At 39.2% G+C, this 27,986-nt stretch overlaps 1 protein-coding gene across 1 annotated transcript; it reads left to right on the top strand.

The window, feature by feature from the left end:
* The first annotated feature begins 46 nt into the window (after positions 1 to 46).
* LOC133533700 (serine/threonine-protein kinase STK11-like) lies at positions 47 to 27,986 on the top strand. The gene is made up of 6 exons (XM_061872731.1): positions 47 to 908; positions 2,512 to 2,697; positions 3,815 to 3,951; positions 21,844 to 22,032; positions 24,150 to 24,304; positions 27,871 to 27,986. The coding sequence occupies exons 1-6, from the start codon at positions 366 to 368 to the stop codon at positions 27,984 to 27,986; spliced, it is 1,326 nt and encodes a 441-aa protein (XP_061728715.1). The 5' UTR covers positions 47 to 365.

Below are 27,986 nucleotides of genomic sequence, written 5' to 3'. Positions count from 1 at the left end.
TCTTATATATTTATTCATATTATGCCAGACTAGATCTTGCTACCTTATGTTTAATTACTTTTTTGTGAAACAGTATAGTGTTATTTACGTTATCGATAGCCATATCAGATTTAGCTCCGTAAGAACTGTCATATTTCATTCATTCATCCTTGTGGTTTCGTTGAATTTCTCGGTTTACTTACAGATTTATTTACATTTATTGAAATTAGAAAACGAAATCGTTATATACCCATCCATTTCCAATACGTTTCGATTGACAAATAATGCTCAATGTAACTACAAATAGAGCTTAAATTTGTGGCAAGGCGGCCTTCAACACGCATAAATTCACAGACATTATTCCAAATGTATTGTTTTGATAGATAATGGATCCGAGAATGTGCAGAAAAATCAGTAGTAGTGAAAGTCTTCCAGATGCTGAAAATGTGGAATACGAAGTGGCGAGCATCATCGCGCCGCAAGAGAGCGAAGAGAACCTCCTGGAGGGCAGCCCCGAGCTGCGCTCCGTCACCTGGCTGGACGACGACCAGATCGAGGACCTAGATCTTAATTTAGACCAAACTAACCTATTTTTCCATAGAGTCGATAGTGCAGATATAATTTATAGAAGCAAGAAGAAAAAATGCAAAATGGTCGGGAAATACGTTATGGGGGACATATTAGGGGAGGGTTCGTACGGGAAAGTAAAGGAGATGTTGGACTCTGAGTCGCTATGCCGGCGCGCGGTGAAGATCCTGAAGAAGCGCAAGCTCCGCAGGATACCCAATGGAGAGCAGAATGTGCAGCGAGAGATACAGCTGCTCCGGATACTTAGACATAAGAATGTGATAGAACTAGTCGATGTTTTATTTAATGATGAAAAACAGAAAATGTACCTTGTCATGGAGTTCTGTGTGGGTGTGTTACAGGTGAGTTAGCTTACTTTCTGGTAAAAAAACTTTGCCTCTAGTTTCTAAACTAGATATATATATATTGGAGACCATTATCTATTCCACATGAATTAGATAATTATATATGTTCTTGTCTATGTACCCACAACACAAGCCTTATTGAGCTTACTGTGGGGCTTAGTGAATTTGTGTAATAATGCCCCATAATATTTATTTATTTTATCAATAATTTTATCATGCATGATCTAACTAAATTAATGATTAATTAATTTGAATAATACAAGTATTTTCTATTATAAGTTTAGAAACTAGATTTATATATATGTATGTATATATACAATATTAATAATTTATACATTTATTAGTAAACAATTTCATCATAACAACAAGGAAGTAATTAAATAACACTGTTTGTCTAGTATTGATATAAGTCCAGCAAGTTGAGTGTTCGCTTGACCTTCCTCTGTTTACTGGATCAATATTTCCTACTGTGAGGCCAGTACTATATATTTTATACATGCTTGAGTACACATTGTTGTTTACATTTACTTCGCCATTTCAAATAAGTCTGACATTAATATTACAAAGTTGTTTTTGAGCTGCGTTAATGGAATCCTATTTCTTATTAGATTTTGATGTAAACACCTCTCATGTTACATATCAGTATGTTTTGTAGAGATACATACACCTGCAAAAATTTTATGGCCATTATTATTGTATTTTGTTGTAAATATGTATTGAAGAAGGTCTTTGTTTTTAAATTGGTTGCTTTTAGTTGTATTATTTAGTATGTTGATTTGCCATGTTGGGATAATTATATAGTCAGAAACCTGTTTATTATATGTTTTTGACTAGCTAACCAGTCTATAGAAGTGGAAGAGAGGTATAAGTATAGTACATCACACATTAATATTTTAGAAACTTTAACATGATAGGTAACTGTTTTTTCATACAGAAACTCATAACTAGTTTTGATGGTACAGTGTCGCAACACAAACATACACATACCTATTGTTAAAACCATAACCCTTCTCTTTGATTTTGTAGAAGTCGGGCATTAACTCTGAATTAAATATGCTATATCATTGCTATCATAAGCCAATAGAAACAGTTCAAACAAATAGGTTTATCTTTTTATTATTATTTGGAAAACACAATTATGCTTCATTTTTATTACCAACACGCTATGCAAACCTATATTATTAATCAAATAAGTTTTTCAAATTCTATTTGTAGAATTAATTTGTATACTTAAGACAAATTTGACAATCATCAAGTTTTTTCTTAGGTATTTTACTACATCAAATAATACTTCATACAGAGATCAATATTTCTTACCAAGCTGTTCTAAAAAATTAACTCAGCATTGAAATCTTTTCATTTAAACCAAATGCAACTTTACATTAGGAAATCTCAAGCACAGAGGCCCATGAGACTCAAGGAAAAGCCAAGTATATTTGTTATTATCTCTTTATGTCAGCAGCACCTCCATCTTGGGGTCTTCCATGGCAGATTTGACCATTTGATTGATTTGATTTTGATACTTAAACTTACTACCATGATTATTTGGTGTGCTTTAATGGCTTAAGTGAAATATTGAGCCTTTCTTCTTTGTTACCAGGACATGTTAGAGTCAAGTCCGGGCAAGAAGTTCCCGCAGCAGCAGGCCCATGACTACTTCACGCAGCTACTAGACGGACTGGAGTACTTGCACGGGCAAGGAGTCGTGCATAAGGACATCAAGCCAGGCAACCTGCTGCTGACTCTTGATTCCACACTGAAGATTACTGATTTTGGTGTTGCTGAGGTGATTCTAAAAATTATCATTGACTGTTTTTTATATCTTAAATTATTATTTATTTTAGATTAATCTTAAACAAATTGATCTAGTCCCATCGTGATTATCTTAATAGATATAGAAGCTACTCATAAGTATTGTGGGTCCTAGACAATATATGAATATAATAGATAAATAAATTGAAAACATCCATAACCACATAACTCAGGAAATTTTTTTTAGGGTTACGGGTTTTTCTAAAGCGTATATCAATAAAAGAAGTCAAAATTGTTTACCCTTTTTCAAATGCTAAAAAACAAGGTAATGATAAATGTAAATAATTGCCTTACCGAAATTCAAACCCAGGACCTCCAGCTTCGTAGGCTTGCCCAATATCTAACCATTCATCAAGATTATCTACAGTTAGGTATATAAAATTTAACATTTCCATTATTATGATAGATAGTGCATGCTGCATACATACATATTTGTGTACGGTTTTGTCATCGCAATCAATTAAAACAGAACGTAAATAAAAGTTATTCAATGCCAGGTAAATATCGCAACACATAGATAATATGATAACAGATAGCGTGAGTAGATCTGGAAGATTGCCAGTTTGTGTAATGATTTATTGATGCAATCCTCTTCAGACACAGCTATTGGGAAATACAATCGAATTAGATAAAAGCCTCTTCCATTTCGTTAGGTCGAAATGTTTCTCTCGTACATATCAAAAATGTGGCTTCTAAGATTGATCATTTGGTCCAATATTGCGTATCGCTTTCGCAAAATAGTATTATGGACGTATTTATTCGTGGTATGCTGTCCTGTTGCTAGTCCTTATGCATGTAATTTTCGAATTTCCTTAGACATATAATTGGTACGGGAGACACGTGGGGTGAAAATCTACATTCAATCTATTGTTCAACAAATTTTACCCTGATTTTACAATTTAAACGCCTATTCGGTCGCGTTATTATTTTACACGATTACCAAACAAATTGCGTTTTTGCAGAAAAGATTTTGGTTTTTTGGCTTAAAGGTTTTGACAAAGAATAAATGAACTCTCCGACTTCTGACCGATAGACTTAAGTAATATCATATTAGTTTTCCAGCCAGACTACTTTAAGGATTCTGGTTGCAGGCACTAGACATGTTCTCGCCGGAGGACACGTGCTACACAGGACAGGGCTCGCCCGCCTTCCAGCCGCCGGAGATCGCCAACGGCGCTGAGCAGTTCTCGGGCTTCAAAGTCGATATTTGGAGCAGCGGCGTCACACTGTAAGTTCTCCATTGTCACTGTAATTCATCTCTCAACCAAGCCACTACACATCTCTTTCTATTTAGTACTCTTCAGAAGAGAAAGATGTCTCGTGAGAATTGCGACTTCACAACTACACTTCGGGCAAGAAGTTCATTGAATCGAAGCCTGAAAATGCGGGAGTGAGTTGTGGGTATCCTGGTCCGAGGGCGCTAGCGGCAAGCGAGGTTCATTTTGTATCCTCAGATCTCGTGTTCGCGTTGTAGTCTTGTCAGTCACTCAAGAAAAAAGTGGGGAGGTAACTTTTCGAGATTAGGGCCGAGTACGGAGGTTGTAGGTTTACTAATCCTATTCGAGCTAAAAATGAGGTTACACTCAAACCTCTTACGACGTGTAGCAGATTTCTTGCTTTAAAGTCGTCTGCATTTGAAGCTGTTACGTAACATTCTAAGTTCACCATCACTGTAAAGTTACTTTAAAACCAATAGGAGAAACAAACGTTGCAGGGATTAAAGGTCTTAATTCTTTTTAGGACTGCTAGTATTCTTCATGGACTTTATGGTCTTCATACCGCTTACGGCGACGTGCAGATTCGAGCTACAGGATAGGCATTTGGAGCAATTGCGTTACATTGTACCTAATTTAGCAATACCGCAGAATAAATAAAATAGTAGTACTATCGTACTTCCGTACAGAAATGACACTTCCTACAAATTCGAAGTTTGACAGCGATTCAGGGACGAATCATGCCGTCCCTTTTTAATGTATGGCACTTAAATAGCCCAGGCTATTTAGGGTTGTCAAAATTCAAGTCATTATTTTATCTGTGGTCGTGCACGCATAGGGATTCTAGGGACGTCCAGTTGTGCCAACCCTAATAATTACTCGGAGCAATGCTGGGCCGAGAAATCCCGAAAGGAAGAGTGTCGCCCCACTGGCAATACTTGATGTGATAACTATACGGCTACCATGAGTTGACACTTAACGCTTACGCTAGCGACTGTATACCTAAACTCGATCGCAGTCGTTAGCGTAAATGCCAAATTGACAACTCATGGTAGCCGTGCTGTTATCCTCCAAACTACACTGGAAAATAAACCTTCAACGGGGACATGGAGTACGGTTACATTGTGAGTTCCGCAATGTCACGGTAATGTCTCCTGACCGTGCATGCCGCGTTGTTTACGTCTAGCCAATCTACTCGCCGATAAATCTATTAAAAGTATGTATGTATAAACTCTTTATTGTACAAAACACATAAATACAAATATGGTACAGGATAGGCAGTACAAAAGCGAACTTATCCCTTTAAGGGATTTCTTCCAGTTAACATTTGAATAGATGAGAGTTGATGAAAAACGGCAGACAAATATAGAACATAGTATAATAGAATAGGGGAAAGTCAGTAAAATTATAAAAGAGGACAGATTTATATAAGAAAAAAAAAAGAATAAAAATTGGAAGTAACAGTATAACAAATATATAAAAGTATTGTTATAAATATCTAACATGAGTATGTATGTTGTAAGTATGTATTTGGATTGAGCTAACTAAATACATGACTTAAATAGTTTTCAGATGCCCTTTTTATACGGCATCCGTGGAAAACAGGCGTAAAGCCGATCTAATGGCAAACTTTACTTCTTTTTGAAAAACTCCATATTGAAGTTCCTCGATAAAGCCTCTTTCATTTATTTGGATAACTTTAATAATGTATTGAAAACCGCTGTAGAATATACTAGATTTTTCTTATTTTTTTTTAAAGCAGCAGTTGCTATTAATATACACAAAATATTTATATTTCAATATTGGTAGCCTTTTGTATGAATTTGCGCATGAACATATTAGAGGTGACTCACATACCAAACGTGTTTCTGGTTTCAATACATGTGTTAGGCAACAAAAGCTATTTTCGGACAATGATCCGTCGAACGCCCTGGATTCAATCCGTTTTGGATTTGCATATAGGTATACTTAAGTATATTGTGACGACCGGTTTAGCCTAGTGGGTAGTGACCCTGCCTACGAAGCTGATGGTCCCGGGTTCAAATCCTGGTAAGGGCATTTATTCGTGTGATGAGCATGGATATTTGTTCCTGAGTCATGGATGTTTTCTATGTATTTAAGTATTTATAAATATTTATATATTATATATATCGTTGTCTAAGAACCCTCAACACAAGCCTTATTGAGCTTACTGTGTGACATAGTCAATTTGTGTAATAATGTCCTATAATATTTATAAATTATTATTATTATTATTGTATCACAACAACGCTATACCTACATAGCATGTACCTATTTATAATTATTTTGTGCCAAATTCAAAAGGATGTTGGCATGTGAAGTCGTTGCAAATAACTTTGTGACCCGTTTATGTTATAATTCCATTTAAAGTCACAATTTTTGAATACGCCATGCATTATTTATTGTTTACCAGGAAATTCTGCTTAAGAATTAGGTATTATGTATGACTGTAAGATGTGTTTTTCCTTTTTATAATCGCGTGTGCTACGCGTTTGTATTGTATATTATTGATAAGAGACACTTAATAATAATAGGTAGGTTTATTTACCTTCTTATTAATTGTTTTGTGTTGTTTTGTTTGTTGTATGTTTAGGTATACTTATGAATATAACCTGTTGTTGGTGCTACGAATGTAAAAAGGATTTGTACTTGTTACTATACTGGCACATACGAAGATTGTCAATAAACGTCAGTCAGCTATAAACCGGCTTTCAATTATTACATTGGCGACGGGATTTCGGATTTTATTTGTGTTTTCGGTTAATTTATCGTGCTCGTTTGTGTTTTAAAATGCCTATCGGGAAGTTAGAAACCTTTGACTTGACATCGAAACAGTGGCCGGCATATATCCGCAGAGTCCAACAGTATATGGTGTTGAATGAAGTAAAGAACGAGCTGAAGGTGCCCCTGCTGATAACAGTTGTCGGGGATGCCACGTATGCTCTTATGTGTGACTTGTGCTCACCGACACTTCCCGAGGATACAACATTTGAAGAGCTGGTAAAGTTAGTAACGGAACATCTAGAACCGCAGCGATCCGAGATCGCAGAACGTCACGTCTTTAGGCTGCGCCGACAGCGAGTCGGCGAGCCGGTCGCCGAATATTTGCAGAACTTAAAGCATCTAGCGAGCACTTGCAGTTTCGGCACCTCGCTCGAGGAGAATCTGCGCGACCAGTTCGTGTCGGGACTAGCAAACGAGGCGATGCGATCGCGGATATTCGCTGAAAAAAACATTCAGTATAAAGAAGCGGTGGAGCTGGCTCTCGCCCTTGAGGCCGCGGAGAAGCATGCGGAGGTGAGCGGCGCGGCGGTGGCGCCGGCGAGCACCTCGGGCAGCGGCGGCGGCGGTGGCGATGTTGGTGAAGGTTTGCATCACGCGAGTGCTCGGCGCAAAAGGCGCGGGCCCGGAGCCGGCGGCGGCGCGGCCGCGGCCCGGGGCGGCACGGCGCGCGGCAACCAGACGCAGTGCTGGCGGTGCGGGAAGGCACATCGGCCAGAGAAGTGTAAATATATGCATTACAACTGTGACGAATGCAACACACGTGGTCACTTGAAGGTGATGTGCGGCAAAGGACGCGATCAGGCTGGTCGACAGTTCGGACGTCAAAACTACATGGACGAAGAATCTGATGAGGATTTATTTAACATTCAGGTTTCACCACAAGGTAACAAACCTTATTTTATTACATTGAATGTGGACGGCCAGGATGTTGTTTGTGAGATCGATACGGGCAGTCGTATTTCTGCTATCAATGAGGACTTTTTTAAGCAGAAGTTTGCTCACAAAATAATTAAACCTAATGATAGTTTTTTTCGCTGCTACTCTGGGTCACCAATCGAATCTCTTGGATACTTATCGGTTGACGTGGTACTAAACGGTATGAGGGCTACTAACTTGCCATTGTACGTCATCAAAAATGGTGGGCGGCCTCTTTTGGGTCGTGAATGGATACGCGCTCTAAAGGTCAACCAAATAACTATCAATGAGATCGTAGAGGAGGATAGACTTGTGACCCAGCTGTGTAGTGAGTTCCCAGAGGTGTTCACGGATAAATTAGGTACCTGTAAAAAAGGCATTCAATTACAGCTCACAGACAGCGACCCTATATATGTTCGTGCTAGGCCGGTACCGCTCGCGTTGCGCGAACGGATTGAACGCGAACTTGAACGTCTGGAGCGCGACGGAACCCTGTGCCGCGTTGATCATTCGGACTATGGAACCCCGATAGTACCGGTAGTAAAACAAAGTGGGGAATTGCGCATTTGTGGTGATTACAAGGTGACGATAAATCCTAAACTTAAGCGCGATTATTATCCCTTACCCCGCATAGAGGAGCTTTTCGCTAATCTTAGCGGGGGGGAGCAGTACACTAAACTGGATTTACGTCACGCTTATGAACAGTGTTTGTTGACGGAGGACTCGCAGCCGTACACTGCAATCACCACTCATGTGGGTACTTTTGTGTACCGTCGCACACCGTATGGGCTTTCGTGCATTCCGGAAAAGTTTCAAAAGCTTATGGAGGAAACCCTGCGCGGGATTCCTAGTTGCGTTGTTTTCTTGGACGACATTTGCGTGACGGGGCCTAATAAACAGGCGCATATGCGAAACCTGCGAGCTGTACTGGAACGCTTACGCACCATGGGAATGACCTTAAAATTGAGCAAATGTAAATTTTTACAAGATAAAGTTAATTATTTAGGTTTCATTATTAACAAAGATGGTTTACGACCCGATCCTGCTAAGCTGGAGGCCATTTCCAATGCTCCGGAACCGAAAGACGTGTCGCAACTTAAAAGTTTTCTCGGGATGTTGAATTATTACGGAAAGTTTATTCCAAATTTAAGCACGTTATTGCATCCATTGCATGTGTTGTTAAGAGCCGGAGTTGAGTGGAAATGGGAATCCGCTTGTAAACAGGCCTTTTTAGAGGCAAAGCAAGCTTTGTTAGGCAAACGCGTTTTGGCGCATTACGAGGAGGGGCGCGAACTCGTTTTGGCAGTTGACAGCAGCGCCTATGGCCTTGGTGCAGTGCTTGCGCACCGGTATGAGGATAGCTCCGAGCGGCCCGTTAGCTGTGCGTCACGGACGCTTAACGTACATGAGCGGAACTACAGCCAACTTGACAAGGAGGCTTTAGCAATATACTATGGCGTTACTAAACACCATCAATACCTTTTCGGAAGACGCTTCACACTGAGAACCGATCATAAGCCGCTAAGTTATATTTTTGGAAATAAAAGTGGAATTCCTCAGACGGCTGCAAGTAGCTTTCCTGTGGAGATAATATTAACTTATGTCGTTCTGATGAAGGTATAATTAAATACGGGGTGCCACAGGGTTCAGTACTTGGGCCCTTATTATTTCTAATATTTATTAATGATTTACCAGTAAATCTTACTCATGGCACACCATACTTGTACGCCGACGACACCAGCATAATATTAAATGCGAACAGTGCTCACGAGTTTTGTTCACAAATAGAATCATGCTGGATGGAACTCGAAAGTTGGTTTACTTGCAATGGTTTGAAAATGAATTGTGGGAAAAGTTTTTACACCATCTTTCGCCGGAGCTTTAGAAGTACTGATTTATGTTGTAATTTGCCTATAGAAAAATCTGATTGTATTCGATTTTTGGGAATAGATCTTGATCCATATCTGAGGTGGCATAGCCAGATAGAGACAGTATGCAAAAGGTTAGCCAGTGCATGTTACTCACTAAAAAGCATTTCGAAAATTGCAGATTCCACTATCTTAAAAACTGTTTACTTCTCATATTTTGAAAGTATAATTAGATACTGTATTGAAGTTTGGGGTAACGGCTCAGGCATTAATTCGGTGTTACTCTTGCAGAAAAAGGCACTACGTCTTATTACTGGATCCACACGTATACCAATTACCCACAGAGATATGTTCAAAGATCAAAAAATCATGACGATCACCTCAGTGTATCTCTATCGCATATGTGTTTATGTTTACCTACATAGGAATAAGTATCCCACATCTAGTGATTGTCATGATTTCAATCTGAGAAACAAAAACAAACTAGCACGTACTAAATCAAGTTATGGCCACTTTAATAATAGTTTTAATAACATGGCAATCAAAATATTTAATAAGTTAAACCAAGACATTAAGGATTGTCAAGATTTTAGATTATTTGACAAAAAAGTAAAAGACTTCTTTATTAATAGGCCGTATTACACAATTAATGAATATTTCGCGAATTCACTTGACTAATTACTCCTCACATTATCATGATTGATTATTATTTTTACTTAATCCTATTGAATGATATGTACGTACCCCTTAATTTTAAAATGCATAACTCCCATACATACCTAACCTTAGAATAATCAGTTTTAGCATGTAAGTACTTTAGAGTATATTTTACAATTGTATTTGCATGTATTTATACGTGAAAGCAAATAAATGTTCTGATTCTGATTCTGAGCTTGCAGAGATGGGCTGCGCGCCTGGCGGCTTACGATTTTTCAGTAGAGTTTGTGCGTTCCGTAGATAATGGGCCGGCCGATGCTCTCTCCCGCCTGCCACTGCCATGCGAGGGCCGCGCTTCGGAGGCTGTAAGCTATGTTCAATTAGTTGAAGACTCGTTACCAGTTAGCTTCAAAGAGGTGGCTAGGGAAACGCAGAAGGATTCTGTGTTAAATAGAATTTATGGTTATGTTCTGTTTGGGTGGCCATCGGTCGCGAGCTGTGAGGACGAAAAGGCTTATTTTTCGAGGAAAAGTGATTTGTTCGTTGACATGGGTTGTTTGGTATATAAATACCGTGTAGTGATTCCACTGGCTATTCGGAAGCGTGTGTTAGACGAGTTACATGAAGGGCACTTGGGTATACACAAGATGAAAAATATTTCTCGTCATTACGTATACTGGCCGGGTATTGATGGAGATATTGAGGCGGTTTGCCGCGCCTGCAGCGCGTGTCGCGCGGTACGGGATGCACCCCCGCACGCACCGCTGCATCCATGGGAGTACCCGTTGAATCCGTGGAGTCGACTGCATGCGGACTTTGCTGATTGTGATGGAAAGCGGTATTTAATTGTAGTTGATTCACACTCGAAGTGGATAGAAGCTATTTTGATGAAAAACACGGACGCTCGTGCAACTATTCTGGCGTTTCGATCTATTTTTGCGCGGTTTGGCTTTCCTGAGCAGCTCGTGACCGATAATGGTCCGCCATTCTTTTCTAACGAATTTAAGATGTTTTGTATTGAAAATTGTATTAAGCACGTTACGTCAGCACCATACAGGCCACAAGGCAACGGTGCCGCTGAAAATGCAGTAAAAACAATTAAAAAAGCTATTAAAAGAGCTCTGCACGAAGGCGTGGACGTAACTATCGCACTTAATACCTTCCTTTTCCAATATCGTAACTGCGAGCATGCGACGACTGGTGTGTCTCCGGCCGTAGCCCTAATGAGGCGGCGCCTGCGCGGGCGGCTGGACGCCCTGCGCCCCGACCGCGCCGCCGGCGTGCGCGCTGCGCAGGAACACCAGGTGACGACCGCTGGTGGCACACCACGCTCCGTCAATGTGGGGGACGTGGTTTTCGCGCGTGACTACACTTTAAGAGGGGAGAAGTGGTCGGAAGGTAGGGTCAAGTCGCAAACAGGTCCAGTTTCTTATACGGTTGATATGGGTCAGGGAATCGAATGGCGAAGGCATGTTGATCAAATAATGCCGGCCAATAGAAATAGATATTCACTTTCACGGGCAAGTGTTTGTAATCCGGATGAACAAATGAATGCACGTGCTAATACACCCGAGGCGGGTGCTGACGAAGCGTTTGAGGATGCATCGGACGGTGAAGTTCAGGCAGCACCAGAGCAGCCTCTGACGGAGCACCTTCCCACTAGCTCGGGGGTCTTTACGTCGCCGGTGGATGCTTCGACCGCGCCACCGCCCGGTGCTTCCGCCCGTGCGTTGCGCGCTTGGAATCGGGCCCAAAAGTCTAGCTAAGTATAAGTGTAGTGCTATCAGTCAGTGGTACTTAGTTGTGTTTATGTTTATTGCTGCATATAATTAATATTAACTGTTTAACGTTTAGTTAAGATTTATTTTATTATGTCGGGTAGTAGTTTTAAAAGGGAGAGATGCTACGAATGTAAAAAGGATTTGTACTTGTTACTATACTGGCACATACGAAGATTGTCAATAAACGTCAGTCAGCTATAAACCGGCTTTCAATTATTACAGTTGGTTGTATGTACTTACCTATATCTTTAGAAAATGTGTTTCTGTTACTATTTATTTAATTTATATGAAAATAACTTTTCACCACACCAACTGGTAAAGGCCTTCTTGATTGTTCAAAAACTAATGAAAAAGTTGCATTTAATTCACATGTGGGGCAAAGCAATCAAATGCAAAGTTTGAGTTGTATCCTTATGTTAGCTGGTAGAATTGACTTTTAAATGATGATTTTGAATGATACTTTTTTTTTATTACGTTCATTTGGATTTGATTTTTTTGTATTTCATAGTTAGCATTTTCCTCGCGTTGTTATGGAGAAACATTTCGTGTTTCACTCGGACGCAAAGTTTGTTTAACCCTCGTGCCTTAAAACCCTTGCGACGCTCAAGATTCTACTTCTCGAACCACTCGCTACGTTCGTGGTTCTATTTTGGAATCTTTCGTATGTTCGGGTATTAATATTAGCACGAGCGGTTAAACAACAACTTTGCCCCCTTGTAAAATAAATAACAATTTTATATCTGAATTACTTTGCTGATTGTCATTTGTATTTATTACATTTACTTAAGTAACTAGCCTTCGATTTCGTATGTGTGGAATGATGATGATGATGATGATTGAGAAAATCTGTCCCATCTCCTTCCCTGGACCGTGAACTATATCCATACTAAATTTCATTTAAATCCATTCAGAGAAATAGGCAGGATGGTCCCTTATTCCATTGTTTGAAATACCACTTTAGAAAGTCGACATTCTCCTTTTAGCGTGAAGAGGAAACCTGCATACATCTGCGAAGAAATTCAAAGATGTATATGAAGTCCCCAATCCGCATTGGGCTAGCGTGGGGCGTTTAGCCCAAGCCCTCTCGCGCATGAAAGGAGGCCTGTGCCCAGCACTGGGACGTATATAGGCTGAATGATTATTATTTATTATTATTATATGTTGTCATATTTTTAACTGACTCCTAAAATGATGATGATGCTCTAAATTCTTTAGTCTTTTTAGGGTTCCGTAGTCAACTAGGAACCCTTATAGTTTCGCCATGTCCGTCTGTCTGTCTGTCTGTCTGTCCGAGGCTTTGCTCCGTGTTCGTTAGTGCTAGAAAGCTGAAATTTGGCATGGATATATAAATCAATAAAGCCGACAAAGTCGTACAATAAAATCTAAAAATTTAATTTTTTTAGGGTACCTCCCCTACACGTAAAGTGGGGGTGAACATTTTTTTTCGCTTCAACCCTAGAGTGTGGGGTATCGTTGGAAAGGTCTTTCAAAACTAATAGGGGTTTTCAAGAAACATTTTTTGATAAAGTAAATATATTCGGAGATAATCGCTCCGAAATAAAAAAAAATGTGTCCCCCCCCCCTCTAACTTTTGAACCATAAGGCCAAAAAATATGAAAAAAATCGTGGAAGTAGAGCTTAAGAAAGACATTAAATGAAAACTATAGCGGACATGATAAGTTGAGCTGTTTTTGAGTTATCTCAAAAAGTTTTCCCTTCATAGTAAAAAGACTTACTTTAATTAGGTACTGATTATGCAAATTTGCCTATTTGTTTAACTCGGGTGAAAGGTACCGTTTCATCCCTTGGTTAACAATTTACTATACTTTAAGCTCCAGTTTAGCTTATTGTGACGGAAGAGTAACTACGGAACCCTACACTGGGCGTGGCCCGACATGCTCTTGGCCGGTTATTTATGTATGCGCTCCGATTTGTAGTAGAAAACTTAACCGATAAGTTAACCTTTGTTTAAAAGGTAATAAATTTGAAAATGAAAAATTATTTATTTCCATTTTACGCTGCAGCCACAGGATATTCCTTTTACAGTAAAGGTTTAAAATCTTAATGTTAAAGCCTAAGATTAACGATGGTCCCCACACTAGGCAAAGCCTGTATCGTGGTTACCGTGGTTACAAACATTTTTGTTTTTTTTTTTTTGTTACATGCATTTGCTTGAGCATAAAGGTGCACAAGTTAATATATATTTTAATATTTAATATAGATATGAAATACAAAGATTAGTGTGTGTGTGTGTGTGTGTGTGTGTGTGTGTGTGTGTGTGTGTGTGTGTGTGTGTGTGTGTGTGTGTGTGTGTGTGTGTGTGTGTGTGTGTGTGTGTGTGTGTGTGTGTTAGGGAATGCAAAAACCGGAGGTTTTTCAAAACCGGTTTTTTCTTCGGTTTTACCAACAAAAAAACCGAAACCGGTTAAAACCGGTTTCGGTTCGAAGGACCAATAATTCTTAAATTCATCGCCATGGAATAATGAAAAGATTGCTTCACGTGTAAAAACGAATGCAAGTATAGTATATACACGATTTTATCACGAAATTAAAGACAGAATATCTGACTATTTTATTGTATTGTATGGGAATTGTCAAATGACTTAATGTTATTTGTAACTAGGAGTAGGAACACACCAATTTAATTTAATTATTTTTTTGGTTTGTTGGTTAGACACCGATGGGATAGGTCATTTTTTCTTTAATATATGACAATAACTTATCTAAAGCATTTGACGTAATAAGTCACACAATGCTCCTGGATAAGTTAAAATGTTATGGCGTAACGGGTGAGGCGCATCGCTTAATTGCTTCATTTTTGTCGGGCCGAAGACAACAGGTTAAACTGTCCTCAAATGGCAAACGATTCCAGTCTGACATTGGCCATATCAAGTTAGGCATTCCCCAAGGATCAGCCCTTGGAAACACTCTGTTTCTAGCCTACGTCAATGATATCCCATCTGCCATCACAACCGGGCTGTCAGTACTATTTGCAGATGACACTACGGTCATAATCAGCGCGCAAACATACAAACAGCTTGGCGAGAATATCAATGAGGCATGTAGGCAGTTAAAACGGTGGTTTACTGCAAATGGGTTACTTCTTAACGTCAGCAAGTCTAACGTCATGTTATTCTCAGGACGGACGACTACTGCGCCCCCATGTGTAGTGGACTGCCCTATGCCAATCTGCAGTGAAACGAAGTTCCTTGGCTTTATGTTGGATTCGAATCTGAACTGGAAGTGCCATGTTGACCAGCTATGCAATAGATTGAGTAGTGCAGTCTTTGCGTTACGGAAGTTGAAACCCCTTGTTTCGTATGTTACGTTAAAATCGATTTAGTACGCTCACTTCCACTCACTAATGACGTATGGTGTACTCATTTGGGGAAACTCTACGCATGCTAACCGAGTGTTTATCATGCAAAAACAGGCAATAAGAACACTAGCAGGTGCGAAGCCTAGACATTCATGCAGGGGCCTTTTTGTGACGCACAAAATAATGACGCACTACTCGTTATATTTGTTCGAAATCCTTATGTATGTTAGAAATAACCTATCTTTGTTTAAACGCGTTGAGGTAGCTGGTATAAACATTAGAACTACAGGTCGATTACGAACAGTTCCACGTCGCATGGCACTTGCAGCTAAGAACCCGCGTGTCATCGGTCCGACTTATTATGAGCGATTACCTACAGAAATAAGGACGGACACATCCGATACAACATTCAAGCGTCTATTGAGAAACTTTTTACTGGACAACCCATTATATTCAATAAGTGAATTTTTTGACATAACTGTATAATTTATAATTGAATAATGATTTGACATTGTGTTTGCTTATTCTTGATATTATTTGACGATCCTTTTCAGGTGAAAATTTTCATATATATATATTATTATTGAAATTAATTTATTTGGATTATCTTGTTATTATTTAAGTTTATTTCTGACGATCACAATATAGATTCTTATAAATTGACATTGATGTAATTTGTACTGTAATCATATGTTGTGAAATAAATAAATCTAAATCTAAATCTATATCAATTTATAATTTAATGTTATTTGTCTTAAATCAAATGGCCCAATCCGAAATCTTGCTCTAAGTTTTTCGCTGTCTTCTAGTATATATTCAAGTAGTTAATTCGTTTACTGTTACTACCTTCCTTTATAAAATATTTGCTAAGTTATTATGGATTTGTAAAGTAGGAAATAAATGAAACAAGCTTTGTTTTTACTCTATAATCAACTTTAATTAGTATTTGTACTATTAATCTCAAAAAAAGGTTCTCGGTAAGTCGTTATCACCGAACCAACAAAAGACTCTAAAGCTGCCATTGATATAATTGATTACGTGGAATTTTTCTACAGTGCATCGCATAATAAAATTATAAATTATAAGTAAGACCTTTTATACCCATTTTTATTAAAAAGTACTACTATACAATTCGTACACCAGCACGGATGTCTTGCCACTGCCAGTACTTTATATTAAGTATTTAAATCTTTCGTATTTGTGTATTTTGTACCGTAAAAATTCATTTAGCGTTACAAATGATCAAACTAACACAACACCACATTATTTGATTTGATGTCGATTCAACCGGTTTAGGACCGATTTATACCCTTATAATGAATAAAACATGCAACTTAGGTAAATAAAAAAAACCGAATAAAACCGAAACCGGTTTTTTCAAATTCTAAAAACCCGGTTTTGGGTTTCCGTCAAAAAACCGGTTTTAACCGGTTTTTTCGGTTTCGGTTAAAACCGGTTTGCATTCCCTAGTGTGTGTGTGTGTGTGTGTGTGTGTGTGTGTGTGTGTGTGTGTGTGTGTGTTTTTGCGCACGCATTAAATCATAACAAGGAGATGCAGCCCTACGAGGGAATTTGTTCTCTTGGGATCAGATACCAACCGAGGTTACTATCTGCTGCTACCTTATAACTTTCAAAATGTCTTCACATTCGTCATAACTCCAGGATACCAGAAGAGACTGGATTTGCATTTTGACTTGACTTAACCGACAATCTTTTATATTGCAGGTTTTGAGTAATTTGTTATATATGTGCGGAAACAGAAATGCTTTAAACCGTTTAGCAAAAGCAGATTTAACGCGTGGTTTCGGGACTTGGAATATTCTTTTCTGTACCATATTTATCAGATTAGATGTCTGGCTAGTATTTCTGTGCATGAGCATGGCAACACGTAAAATGAATAATTTTCTAACTGACAATACTTGAGCTTCACTATAGAGAGCATGTGTAGGATATCGACGGGGTCTAAGTAAGGAAACCTTAAGAACAGCCCTTTGAGCTCTTTCCAAGTCTATTAAAGTGGACTTAGCACAGCCACCCCACGCAAGAATGCAATAATCTAAAATAGATTGACATAATGCCAGATATACCATTTTAAGAGTTTGTCCATCTGTAGCCGCTCTTAGTAGTTTCATTGTATAAATAAGTTTTCGAACCCTACCCGCTGTTATCGCGATGTGCTTTTTAAAATTAAGTTTCTCGTCTATTTCTACCCCTAAGTATCTTAAAGAGTTAGCTTTGTTGATACTGTCACAGAGGCATGAGCAGGGTGAAAGGGGAGAGTAAACATCACAGTTTATAGAATGGATTTTAAGGTTGGTCATTGATGGAGGGGGGCTTGAATATGCAGATTTATGGAAGCACAAGAATTTGGTCTTGTCTGGATTCAGAGTCAAAATATTTTGGTCCAGCCACTGGGACAGCTTTTGGAGACTTAGCGTTGATACGTCTTTGACCTGGTCCCAAGAGTGACCATAAAAGATTATGGCAGTGTCATCTGCGTAGCAAAATACTTCACTATTTGAAAGATTGAGAGACAAAATATCGTTTATATATGCGATGAACAGCGTTGGGCCTAAGATGCTGCCCTGGGGAACCCCAAATGACACAGGCATTGGCTCACTGACTATACTACCGATTTTAACGCGCTGCCCCCTGCCAGTCAAGTAACTAGAGAACCAGTTCAAGGCGATTCCACGTATGCCAAGTGCTTCTAATTTTCTCAAGAGGATAGGAGTAGAGACAGTGTCGAAAGCTTTTGAGAGGTCTAAAAATACTCCCAAGCAGCACCTGCCCTCATCTAAGTGCTTGACTACACTGTCTACCAAAAGAGTCACAGCCTGCTCGGTAGACCTGCCCTTGCGGAACCCAAACTGCCGATCTGAGAGGATGGAATATTTTTCTAAAAAGCTAACCAGTCTTTTATTGACGATACGTTCCAGAAGCTTAGAGTACGCTCCAAGAAGGGATATAGGGCGGTAATTACATGGGGAATCGGTTTTTCCTCCTTTAAGGATTGGAATTATAGCAGCAGTTTTCCAATCTTGTGTAAACAAACCAGAAAAAAGACTTAGGTTAAAAATAGCCGCCAGTGGCTTCGATATGATAGTACCTATATTCTTTAGCAGTCTGTTACTTATGCCATCATTGCCAGGAGCACTATTTACATCTAGTCTATCAATTAGCTCGGCCACTTCTTCTGCATCTGTGGGTTCCAGGAAAAAGGAATTGGAGTACGCATTTCCATTGAGTTTGTCTCGTACCTTTAGTGCTAACGACTTTTCAGTTTCATTCATTTTTGACAATATAGAGCTGGCCAGATTTGAGCCCACAGAGGAAAAGTAAGCATTGCAATGATCTACCGACTCCTTAGTTGAGGGTTTAGTTTTTAATAAGTTATCTGCTGAAGACACGGGAGGAGACTTGTGGGTAATCCGCTTTATCGTGCTCCAGAGTTTTTTCGGTGCGTCCTTATTTAGTTTCAACTCTTTACTATCATATTCTGATTTTATATTTCTTAAAAGAGTAATGTAATAATTTCTATAACGAGAGTATATTAGCTTTTTAGTTGCATTATTGGGATCTTTGCGTGCTTCCTGGTGTAGTTTGTCCCTATGTCTGGAGCATCTCAACAATCCTGGAGTCATCCAAGGTTGAATAATGTGAACCGACTGTTTAATTTTTACAGTTTTAGAGTGTTTAGAAAGAGCATTTTGGATTATATCGGAGAAAATCTCCACGGCGCGATCAACGTTAGAGCAGCTTGTTACCCGTGTCCAATCGACGGTCTTCAATTCGGTCTTCAGTGAACAAAAATCGATCTTTGTTTTAGTGCGGATCTGTTTTATAGGTTTATGAGAATGGAGGGCAACACCGGCCATTGTAATGTCATGGTCTGTAAGATCAGAAGAGCATATTACTGACTCTGACGGGCAATTGTTCGATACAAAAATATGGTCCAGACAAGATTTACTGTGTGTTACAGAGTTGATGCATGAAATAAGACCGGATTCCGACAGGACACAGAGATACTCTCCAGCATGAGAACTAATATCATTAGTGTCTAAAATGTCAATGTTTAAATCTCCAGTGACAATCAGACAAGGGCCAGAAGGGATTGCTTTAAGCGCCGAATCAAGCGAGAAAATGAACGCATCGGGATTATAAAAACTAGGTGACCTATAAATTGCAACAACTTTAAAGTAATTTGGAATTTCAACGAGAATACAATTGGCATCATCTACATCAAGTTCTGAAAACTGCGGATTCCATTTGTTATTTACATATGCAATAACTCCTCCGGATCGATTTATATATTTTTTTGAATTAAACGATGTGTAGCCCTGCAACTGATTAATGGTCGAGTCCTCATTTATCCAGCATTCAGTAAATACAATTACATCGAATTTAATAGCTAACCTTTCCCATAAGACAAGAAAGTTGTTAAAATTCTTATTAACACTTCTGATATTCACATTAAGAATTTTAATTGTATATTTTGATAGTATATTTTGACATTTTTCCGGTTGAGATATAGTGTGGCATTTCACATTAAATGTTTCATCAATGTCCTGTAAAACATTTAAGGGAACCACGGATATATATTTGGAAAATATGCTTTGTTATACTGGGGACTGATTGTAGCCACACTAGGTAGAAAAGAGAACCTGAGACTCAAATAATCATCTGTATTGTATAATTTAAGCGCGCTATTATGAGTATTTTTGTAATGTGTGATTTTTTTGTATAGTTTGACATAATTTAAACATATTCTAATCTTACAGCTATTAGTCTCTACATTACAGTTATTAACACCACAGAGAGAGAAAAGAACATTACTCGTAGCTATCATGTAATTAGTCGATGGGTGTATTGGCCTCTGCACTGATGTTCTCTTCGTAAGCGCTACGGTTTTGAAGGTCAGGTGGTGATAGCCGGTTGAGGTCTTCTTCGGAGTAGATGCGAATAGCTGGGCTTCCGTTATTAGCATCACGTTTCCTGATAAATATTGAACCATTATGAACCCAGCAATGCTTGTAATTGTTAGCGCTCGCAAACGTTCTGGCACTACGAAATAACAGTCGGTTTTCTCTCGTCAGGCGCTCATTAACGTAGATTTTGCATGGGAGGGCATCTGGGGCAACATCAGCGGAGTCAACACGTCGAGATTTTGCAGCCTTCAGGAACTCGTCTCTAGGCCTCCTCCTGGTGAAGCGCACCACTATGGCCCGTGGAGTGTTACGGCCGGCGCGTGAAGAGACAAGAGAGCCGTTGATTTTACTTTGAGGTCCTTTTTCACCGTCTAATGTTGATTGCAGGTTTTCACCGACTGGGGACGCACTGCTTAGTCCCGCGGGACGAGGCCCTGCTCTCCATACACCGTCCACATCGTATTCCGTCAGCTTCATTCCAATTTTAGTAGCAACTGTACAAACAATGTGCTGCAGATTCTCATTGCTTTTTTCAGGGCACCCAATAATTTCCAACTCGGTCCGTAGAGCTGATTGCGATTGTGTGTTTAAGCGCTCCTGTAGCTCGGTGACAGTGGCTTTTAAGTAAACATTTTCACTCTGGCATTGTTCTAATGTTTTTATTCTGTCTTCACATTTACTTACTTGGTTCGTAACGGTGTCCAATCGTTGATTACACAGACGAATTGAGGACAAGACTTCCTCTATCTGGGTTTTCATTGCCGAAACATCACTGCGCAAGTGCTTTATTTCAGCGGTTAGTTCTCCAATTTCTGAGTGCACCGGCTCATCGTCCGGCAAAGGCTGCCTCGCTTTTGTAGGAATTGTAGGCAGAGTAATGTTCTCTATTGAGGGTGACGCACGTACTGGCGTGGAGGAGTTATCGCCACCTCGCTTTACGGTGGCCCTGCAGTCCGGGCATGCCCAGGTTGATAGTTGCGCTGGGGAAAGTGTAGCCGCACTAATACAGAGATTACAGTATAATTTCCCACATCCAGTTATTTTACAGGTGGCTATGCTGTTTTCTGAGCCTCTTGCGATAGAATTTTGACATCCAGAACACGATTTGGCATTCCTAGGTCTTAGAGGAGGCCCCATAGCAGCAACAATCACTTGATGTAAACAACAGAGTGACCTGGTACCACGCAACTTGTTGATGCGCAAGCGAGCGATAGATTTGTTCCCGTAGTGTGCCCCAATAGGTTTAAGAACGCGTATCGTGGTACGGGGATCGACGTGGTTGTAAACGGCACTATTTTAAAAGTATTTCACGTTAAAATCCGGATTAACCGTGGCGCGATTTGTATGCGAACACTCACAATTATAAACAATCACATGTACTTTGTTTTGAAGTCAATGTTAAACTAATATTTAGCATTTAAAGATATTATTTATAATTTATTCACAGAGCCAGCGCTTACGTGCGCGGCGATCTACCCGCCTCAATACTTTTTAGTTGTGCCAAGTCACGATCCGATAAAGACCTCTTGGAGAAAATGAAATTTTATAGGCACACGTGTTTTGGATATTTTCACATGCATTCCTTCTCAAAGCACCATTCTACGTGATTATTCTTCAAGCACTTTGACCCCAGGTACAACATGACGACGGGCCGCTACCCGTTCGAGGGCGACAACGTTTACCGGCTCCTGGAGGCGATCGGTCGCGGCGAGCCGGCGCCGCCGCCCGCGAATCTAGGGTCTACGTTGCGGTCCCTACTTATCGCTATGCTGCAGCGCGAGCCACAGCGGAGGCCCAGCGTTCATGAGATCAGGAGACACGCGTAAGTACACTAGCTAATCGCACTGTTTTTTCTTAGATTGGGAGATAGAGAAGCACTGTTTATATCGACACTGCGGTCGCTGCTGAACGCCATGCTGTTCCGTGAACCGTAGAAAACATCATCAATATTAACGATTTGATTTCGAGGTTGGTCCAATAACAAAAGCTCAGTACGACCATGTCTTGTTTGTCTTGTTGACCTTCGCAAAATATGGCTAGCGTTTGCAACAGCACCCCGTATAGAGTCGTACATTTGAAATAGAAAACATTATACCTAAGGATGGTATTCCACCTGTCCAATTTGCATTGTGGCTCACTCTCTCATTAAGCAAAATGTGAGATGCAAATACACATTGGACCAAGAAACAGGTCTTTAATAGGTACATTTAAATTGGAATTTCTGCGGAGTTGATTTAAAAAAAAATACGTTCGTGGCTAATTGCGTATTTCATTTTCGTACAATGTTTTTGTCTTGTTTCAAAATTCCAATAATACAGACATCATTATTTATATATCAAAAGTAGGTATGTACAAATAACTAAGCAAACACCTGAACAAATAACTCACTAGCATTCCATCTCAGAAAATAATCGTTCATTGTTTTACATGACGTACTCTCATTCCCTTAAGGCCCTGTAGCTTCGTGTTCTTCTTTCACTCACTGTGCGTAAGCGTGAGCGAGATGGATGTGCGTGCTCGGGATATGAATTTGAATTTTAATTTGTTGTAAGTTAAAAAAAAAGAAACAAGTAATCCTTCATAAATAAAATTGCGCATTTTTAGAAGCAATTTTTCATGTTTTTAGCATTTGTGCATAAATTGTTAAAATTAAAGTGCGTTTTGCGTGCGCTGTTAAATATGTGACGTAGTTCGTTATTTTTTTTCTATCGAGCGAAAGTCAAAAATCAGTATTCGAATCGCTGAAGTCGTTAGAGAAAATCCTCAAGATTGCTAATGAAATTTTTGGCAACCGTTAACAAAAATAGCGGGACGATTTTTCTAAAACTCCACTATCTTAATCTACGGCACCTTAAATGTCTGTGCAACAATCTATCGAGTTTACCTCTTTTAAATTAGCCAAGAATCCAACTGTCCGCAAAGTTAAAATAATAGACTATAGATAACCTATACCGGCTAGCATGCTGCTTACGTCAATATATGCATTATATTCGTTTAATTTATATTAAGAGAGCTAGTAAACAAGCATCGCAAACTTGCGGCTTACTGCGAAATAAATTAACTTTGTTTACAACGGATTTATGATACCTTGTTATGTTTATTGCACAGATTTATTTAATGACACAATTAATTATATCGGTCGACATACTACATTATCTATATCAATTATAAATGAGCGTTTCTCTCTTAGACGTGTATGCACTACTGGCTCAAAAGCCGTTACAAAACATATACACGATATTTATTTAGATGCATTCTGAATATAAATTGCATTTAATAAGTTGATGTTCGATATAGTGCCCAAAAAGGACTCGTGTCTGGCCTGACTTCATATAGTCTGTATTTCAACCTGAGCTAGTCGGAGAGTCTATTCTCTATTGTATTAGAAAACAAACCGGATAAAAAGATTCATTACTCTATTTAATGTTTATCAATTTTGACCTCTATGGCCCTGTATGTTTTTAGTTTTCAACCTGAAGCAGTCGGAGATTCTACTGTGTGGCAGATACAGTAGAATCTCAATCTAGTTTAGCTTGAAAACTAAAAACTATACCTGGGTATTAAGTTCTTGTTCGACCTCATATTTAACTGAAATAATTATAATACCTCAATGAATTATGCAATAAATTATATTTACTCATATGCACGCGGAGACAGCGAAATATGAGATTATTAATACCGATATACGAAGTATGCACAAAACAAATAATTACGTCGCGTATATTGTAGTGTAATTTATTTATTCGTAGGTATTATGTAGGTATATGTACTACAATTGAGGGCACTGCTTAAAACTATACGAAAATGTTTAGATTAATTACTGCCAGTTATTGACGAGAGTAGTGCTGGTAATTAGAGATTATAGTTCTACATAATATGTGTTTATCCTTATTGTAAATTATATTATGTAAGTATTGTGTTGTGATTGTTTGTTTTCAGATGGGTGCAAGCGACGCCACCGCTGGAGGCCGGCGAGCGAGCAGTGAGCCCGCGATCACGGCGCTCCGACGACCTGCACACTTCCACCGTGCTGCCCTACCTCGTGGAGCGGCACTACGGCTCGCAGGACTACTTCACCGGCGACCTGCGCCACGGTCAGTACATCATCTCAGGCCAGCTACCCTCCACGACCTGCACACTTCCACCGTGCTGCCCTACCTCGTGGAGCGGCACTACGGCTCGCAGGACTACTTCACCGGCGACCTGCGCCACGGTCAGTACATCATCTCAGGCGAGCTACCCTCCACGACCTGCACACTTCCACCGTGCTGCCCTACCTCGTGGAGCGGCACTACGGCTCGCAGGACTACTTCACCGGCGACCTGCGCCACGGTCAGTACATCATCTCAGGCCAGCTACCCTCCACGACCTGCACACTTCCACCGTGCTGCCCTACCTCGTGGAGCGGCACTACGGCTCGCAGGATTACTTCACCGGCGACCTGCGCCACGGTCAGTACATCATCTCAGGCTCTCCACGACCCACATAATTTTACCGAGCTGCCCTACTATACAATACGTGTCTTTTAAATTTGAGCCTGGGGCACGTTGGCGCTATTTGCGAGATGAACATTAGGGGTTCTAAATATTGCCACGGGTCGGTACGTGTTTTATCTCACTTGTATTGTGACTTACTTAACCCTTTGAATGCTTTATGCCATAAACAAAAACATCATTCAAACGCCAAAATCCCGGGCGCAAGGGAGCTAATGTAGACCTTACTCGAAAGTGTGAAGGTTACTTTGACAGTGTCCGCCATAACACCTATAGTAATCCTTGGCGCTGTGGGCACGACTAGTTAGGACGCCTATAGGTGTTCGTGGCGTTCAAAAGGTTAAATTTGGTAAACTTCTTGTCTTTTTACACGATATAGAAATGGCTGCATGTACTCATAGTTCGCTGCAGTGATATCTTCCCCCTACATACAACGTGTCTCTACTCTCTAGATATGAACCGAATTCCCGAGTAGAGTTCCTTCTCAGGAATGTTTTAATATGGTAAATTATTTGATTAGACGAACATAAAAAAAATCTTTTCAAAGTTAAATTAATTCAAATAAATCATAGATAAATAGGAGCATACTGTATTAGTCGTTTAAAATGACTATCAGATTAAAGTGATACTAGTGACATGACATACTCTTTAATTACCGTGTATACATACAGGCTGTTCTTCCAAGGTATTAAATCGTAAATCATTAAATTCTCCGTTAATACTGTGGCGTTTGAAATGACGTCCTATTAATCTGTGTCCAGAGGGCAGAGACAGTATAAGTTTGTATACAAGGGGACAGATATCTCTACAACAAACTGATCAAGCTATGCAAGTGTAAAAGCGAATCATTTACACATTTATAATACATATTTTCGTCACAATGCAACCTTAACTTTGCAGAGGCGGACGCGGCCGACGGCTGCGGTAGGGTGCGCGCTAGAATTTGTTCGTTGAGTTAGGTTCGTTGCATGCGTGTGAGGGTGAATCCCCCTTACTCCTTTAATAAGGATTATGATCTTTATATTTATTACTGTTTTATGTAAATATGACTTAAAGATTAAATGAAAATATTGCATATCACGTAATTATGTTAAACCCGGTTCTATTTGGTCTTTTCTGTTCCTGAATGTTAAGAACACACAAAAAAATGGTGGATATAAATTAGAGCTATAAACTACACTCCGCCAACGTTCTTTGGGAACAAAAGAAATAATTAACCAACTGAGATAACTTATAACAACTTGAGTTCTCTGTGTGTTTAACACTGAACAATTTTTGAAACTTTACTAATCAGTTCATGTGACATAAATTCAACTGTTTTTGATTAAATACATTTGCAGTGAAGCACTCTTTGTACTGGTGCCTTAGTAATCCACTAACAATAGACTTGAAAATTCACCTTGGTCATCATGTTACCTGAGTAATCCGGCATACTTTACTCAATGACTCACTGACTGTACAGTAATCAGGGTTTGATTAACATTTTCAGCATAATTTATTCCTTATTATAACTTTCAAGTGCAAACTGAAATCAGTGGTCATTGAAATACAGTGTCATTTTATTGTGATTTCGACGTTTACTCAATATTTCGTAAAACGTTGTGCGTTATTTCGATTTATTGTGATTAGTTTTGCATGTTTTTTTAGTATCAGCATGATGCTTTAGGATCTCTAACCTATGCATAATGAAAGTGGAAGATTATGTCTGGCCCTTTGGTTTTACTTACGCAATTTCGTTGTGTTTTATTAACATAGAATACGTTATACGTTACGTTATTCAAATCCTTGTTCACTAAAGGTTTCTTGTTCGTCCAACATTTTCTTATCTGAGGAACGAATGAATGAAACAAATATGTTTGTGATTATTAATAGTCATCTACTTTAGTGTAGGAATTTAATCTAACTGTTGTCATACTTAAAGCAATTTGGTAATACTGTAAAGAGTACGAGTAAGAAGATACTACAACACCATTAGGTATTTCATTCTATTCAATACGAGGTGCTAAAGATATAATTCTGTTTGGTGCCAGTTTCTATTGTGAAAGCAATTCACGTGCCTTCAAATGTGTATTACTTTTGTTCTCGTAGATCAAAGATAGATGGGCCGATGAGTTATCTTTACCGATATTATACATGTTTATGCTTATAATGTATTTTAAATCATTATATAAATGACTGTAAGGGGTAAGGTTCTAGCTATAATAAAACACTGGATTTAATCTAATTTACTTAAAATTTATTTTAATAGAATTTAAACTGTCGTGAATTATACTTACATAGAAAAAAAATGGTTTAAAACCCATATATTCATTATTTTACTTGAATGCCGAAATGCAATACTATTGGACAATTGAGTTGAGAGTGGGATCCCATAAGTGACATAAACATAACATTAATTTTCAAGTCGTAGATGTCGCTATTGACCCACATGATCATTTTGAACATATTTGAATAAGCAGTTCCATTTAAATAATTAACGTTACGCTTCAACTTAAGTAGTGTAAATACTTTAAATTAATGTAAAATACATAAATATCGACGTAACTAGTATGGTCAAAAAATTATGGGATGTGTAAGATATGTAATCAGAATTTACAATTTTACCACCTAGCGGTTCGTTGGCAGTGAATGTGTTAACTGAGGCAGTTGGTAAAAGTTATTACAGACAGCTACGGTTAAATTAATTTTCAAGAAGAAGAAACGTCTGCGAACGATGCTATTAGCATCGCAGACGTTTCTGCTACTTAAAAAATATTTTAGTATGGGTAGCGCATCATAACTGGTGAATTTCCAATATGACTTGGAACTCCGATAGCCGTTTAAGAAGTGTAACACTCTTACGGTAGATGTCGCTAAGGTCCCCTATACCCATATAGTGGAAAAATTCACTGACTATGGATGAGGTCTTGGTGGCTCAGTTGGCAGAGCGCTGGAGTATCGATCCAGAGGCCGTGAGTTCAAGTTTTACCCAAGGCAGTATTTTTAAATTTGATTTGTAAATTAAATATTAAAAATTTCTACTCTCAAATCACGCGCGAAATTTTTTTCCAACCACCTGAGATAAGTGGTAGATATAAGGAACACATTTTTGTCTTAGAATTACTAAGATATTAGAATCAAAAAGAATAGTAGAATACAATCTATAACTGTTTGGTTCGGTGTTTCAGAGCTGGGCGACGGGGGCTCCCGCACCCTGTCCACGGCCGAGTTGTCCGAGCAGTCGTCGCGCAAGCACCGCTGGCACTCCGCCTGCGGCCGCCTGCCCTCCTGCCGCCTCACGTGA

This window comes from Cydia pomonella, unplaced genomic scaffold, assembly GCF_033807575.1.
Source record: "Cydia pomonella isolate Wapato2018A unplaced genomic scaffold, ilCydPomo1 PGA_scaffold_202, whole genome shotgun sequence".
NCBI lineage: Eukaryota > Metazoa > Arthropoda > Insecta > Lepidoptera > Tortricidae > Cydia > Cydia pomonella.
Note: the sequence above shows the minus strand (reverse complement) of the source record. Positions and strands in the feature narration are given on the sequence as shown.

Bases quoted from the DNA above. Each gene is read 5' to 3' on its own strand.
- LOC133533700 (XM_061872731.1), top strand. From the start codon at position 366: ATGGATCCGAGAATGTGCAGAAAAATCAGTAGTAGTGAAAGTCTTCCA. The intron at 909-2,511 runs GTGAGTTAGCTT...CTTTGTTACCAG, and splicing joins TCTGTGTGGGTGTGTTACAG to GACATGTTAGAGTCAAGTCC. The intron at 3,952-21,843 runs GTAAGTTCTCCA...CTTTGACCCCAG, and splicing joins TGGAGCAGCGGCGTCACACT to GTACAACATGACGACGGGCC.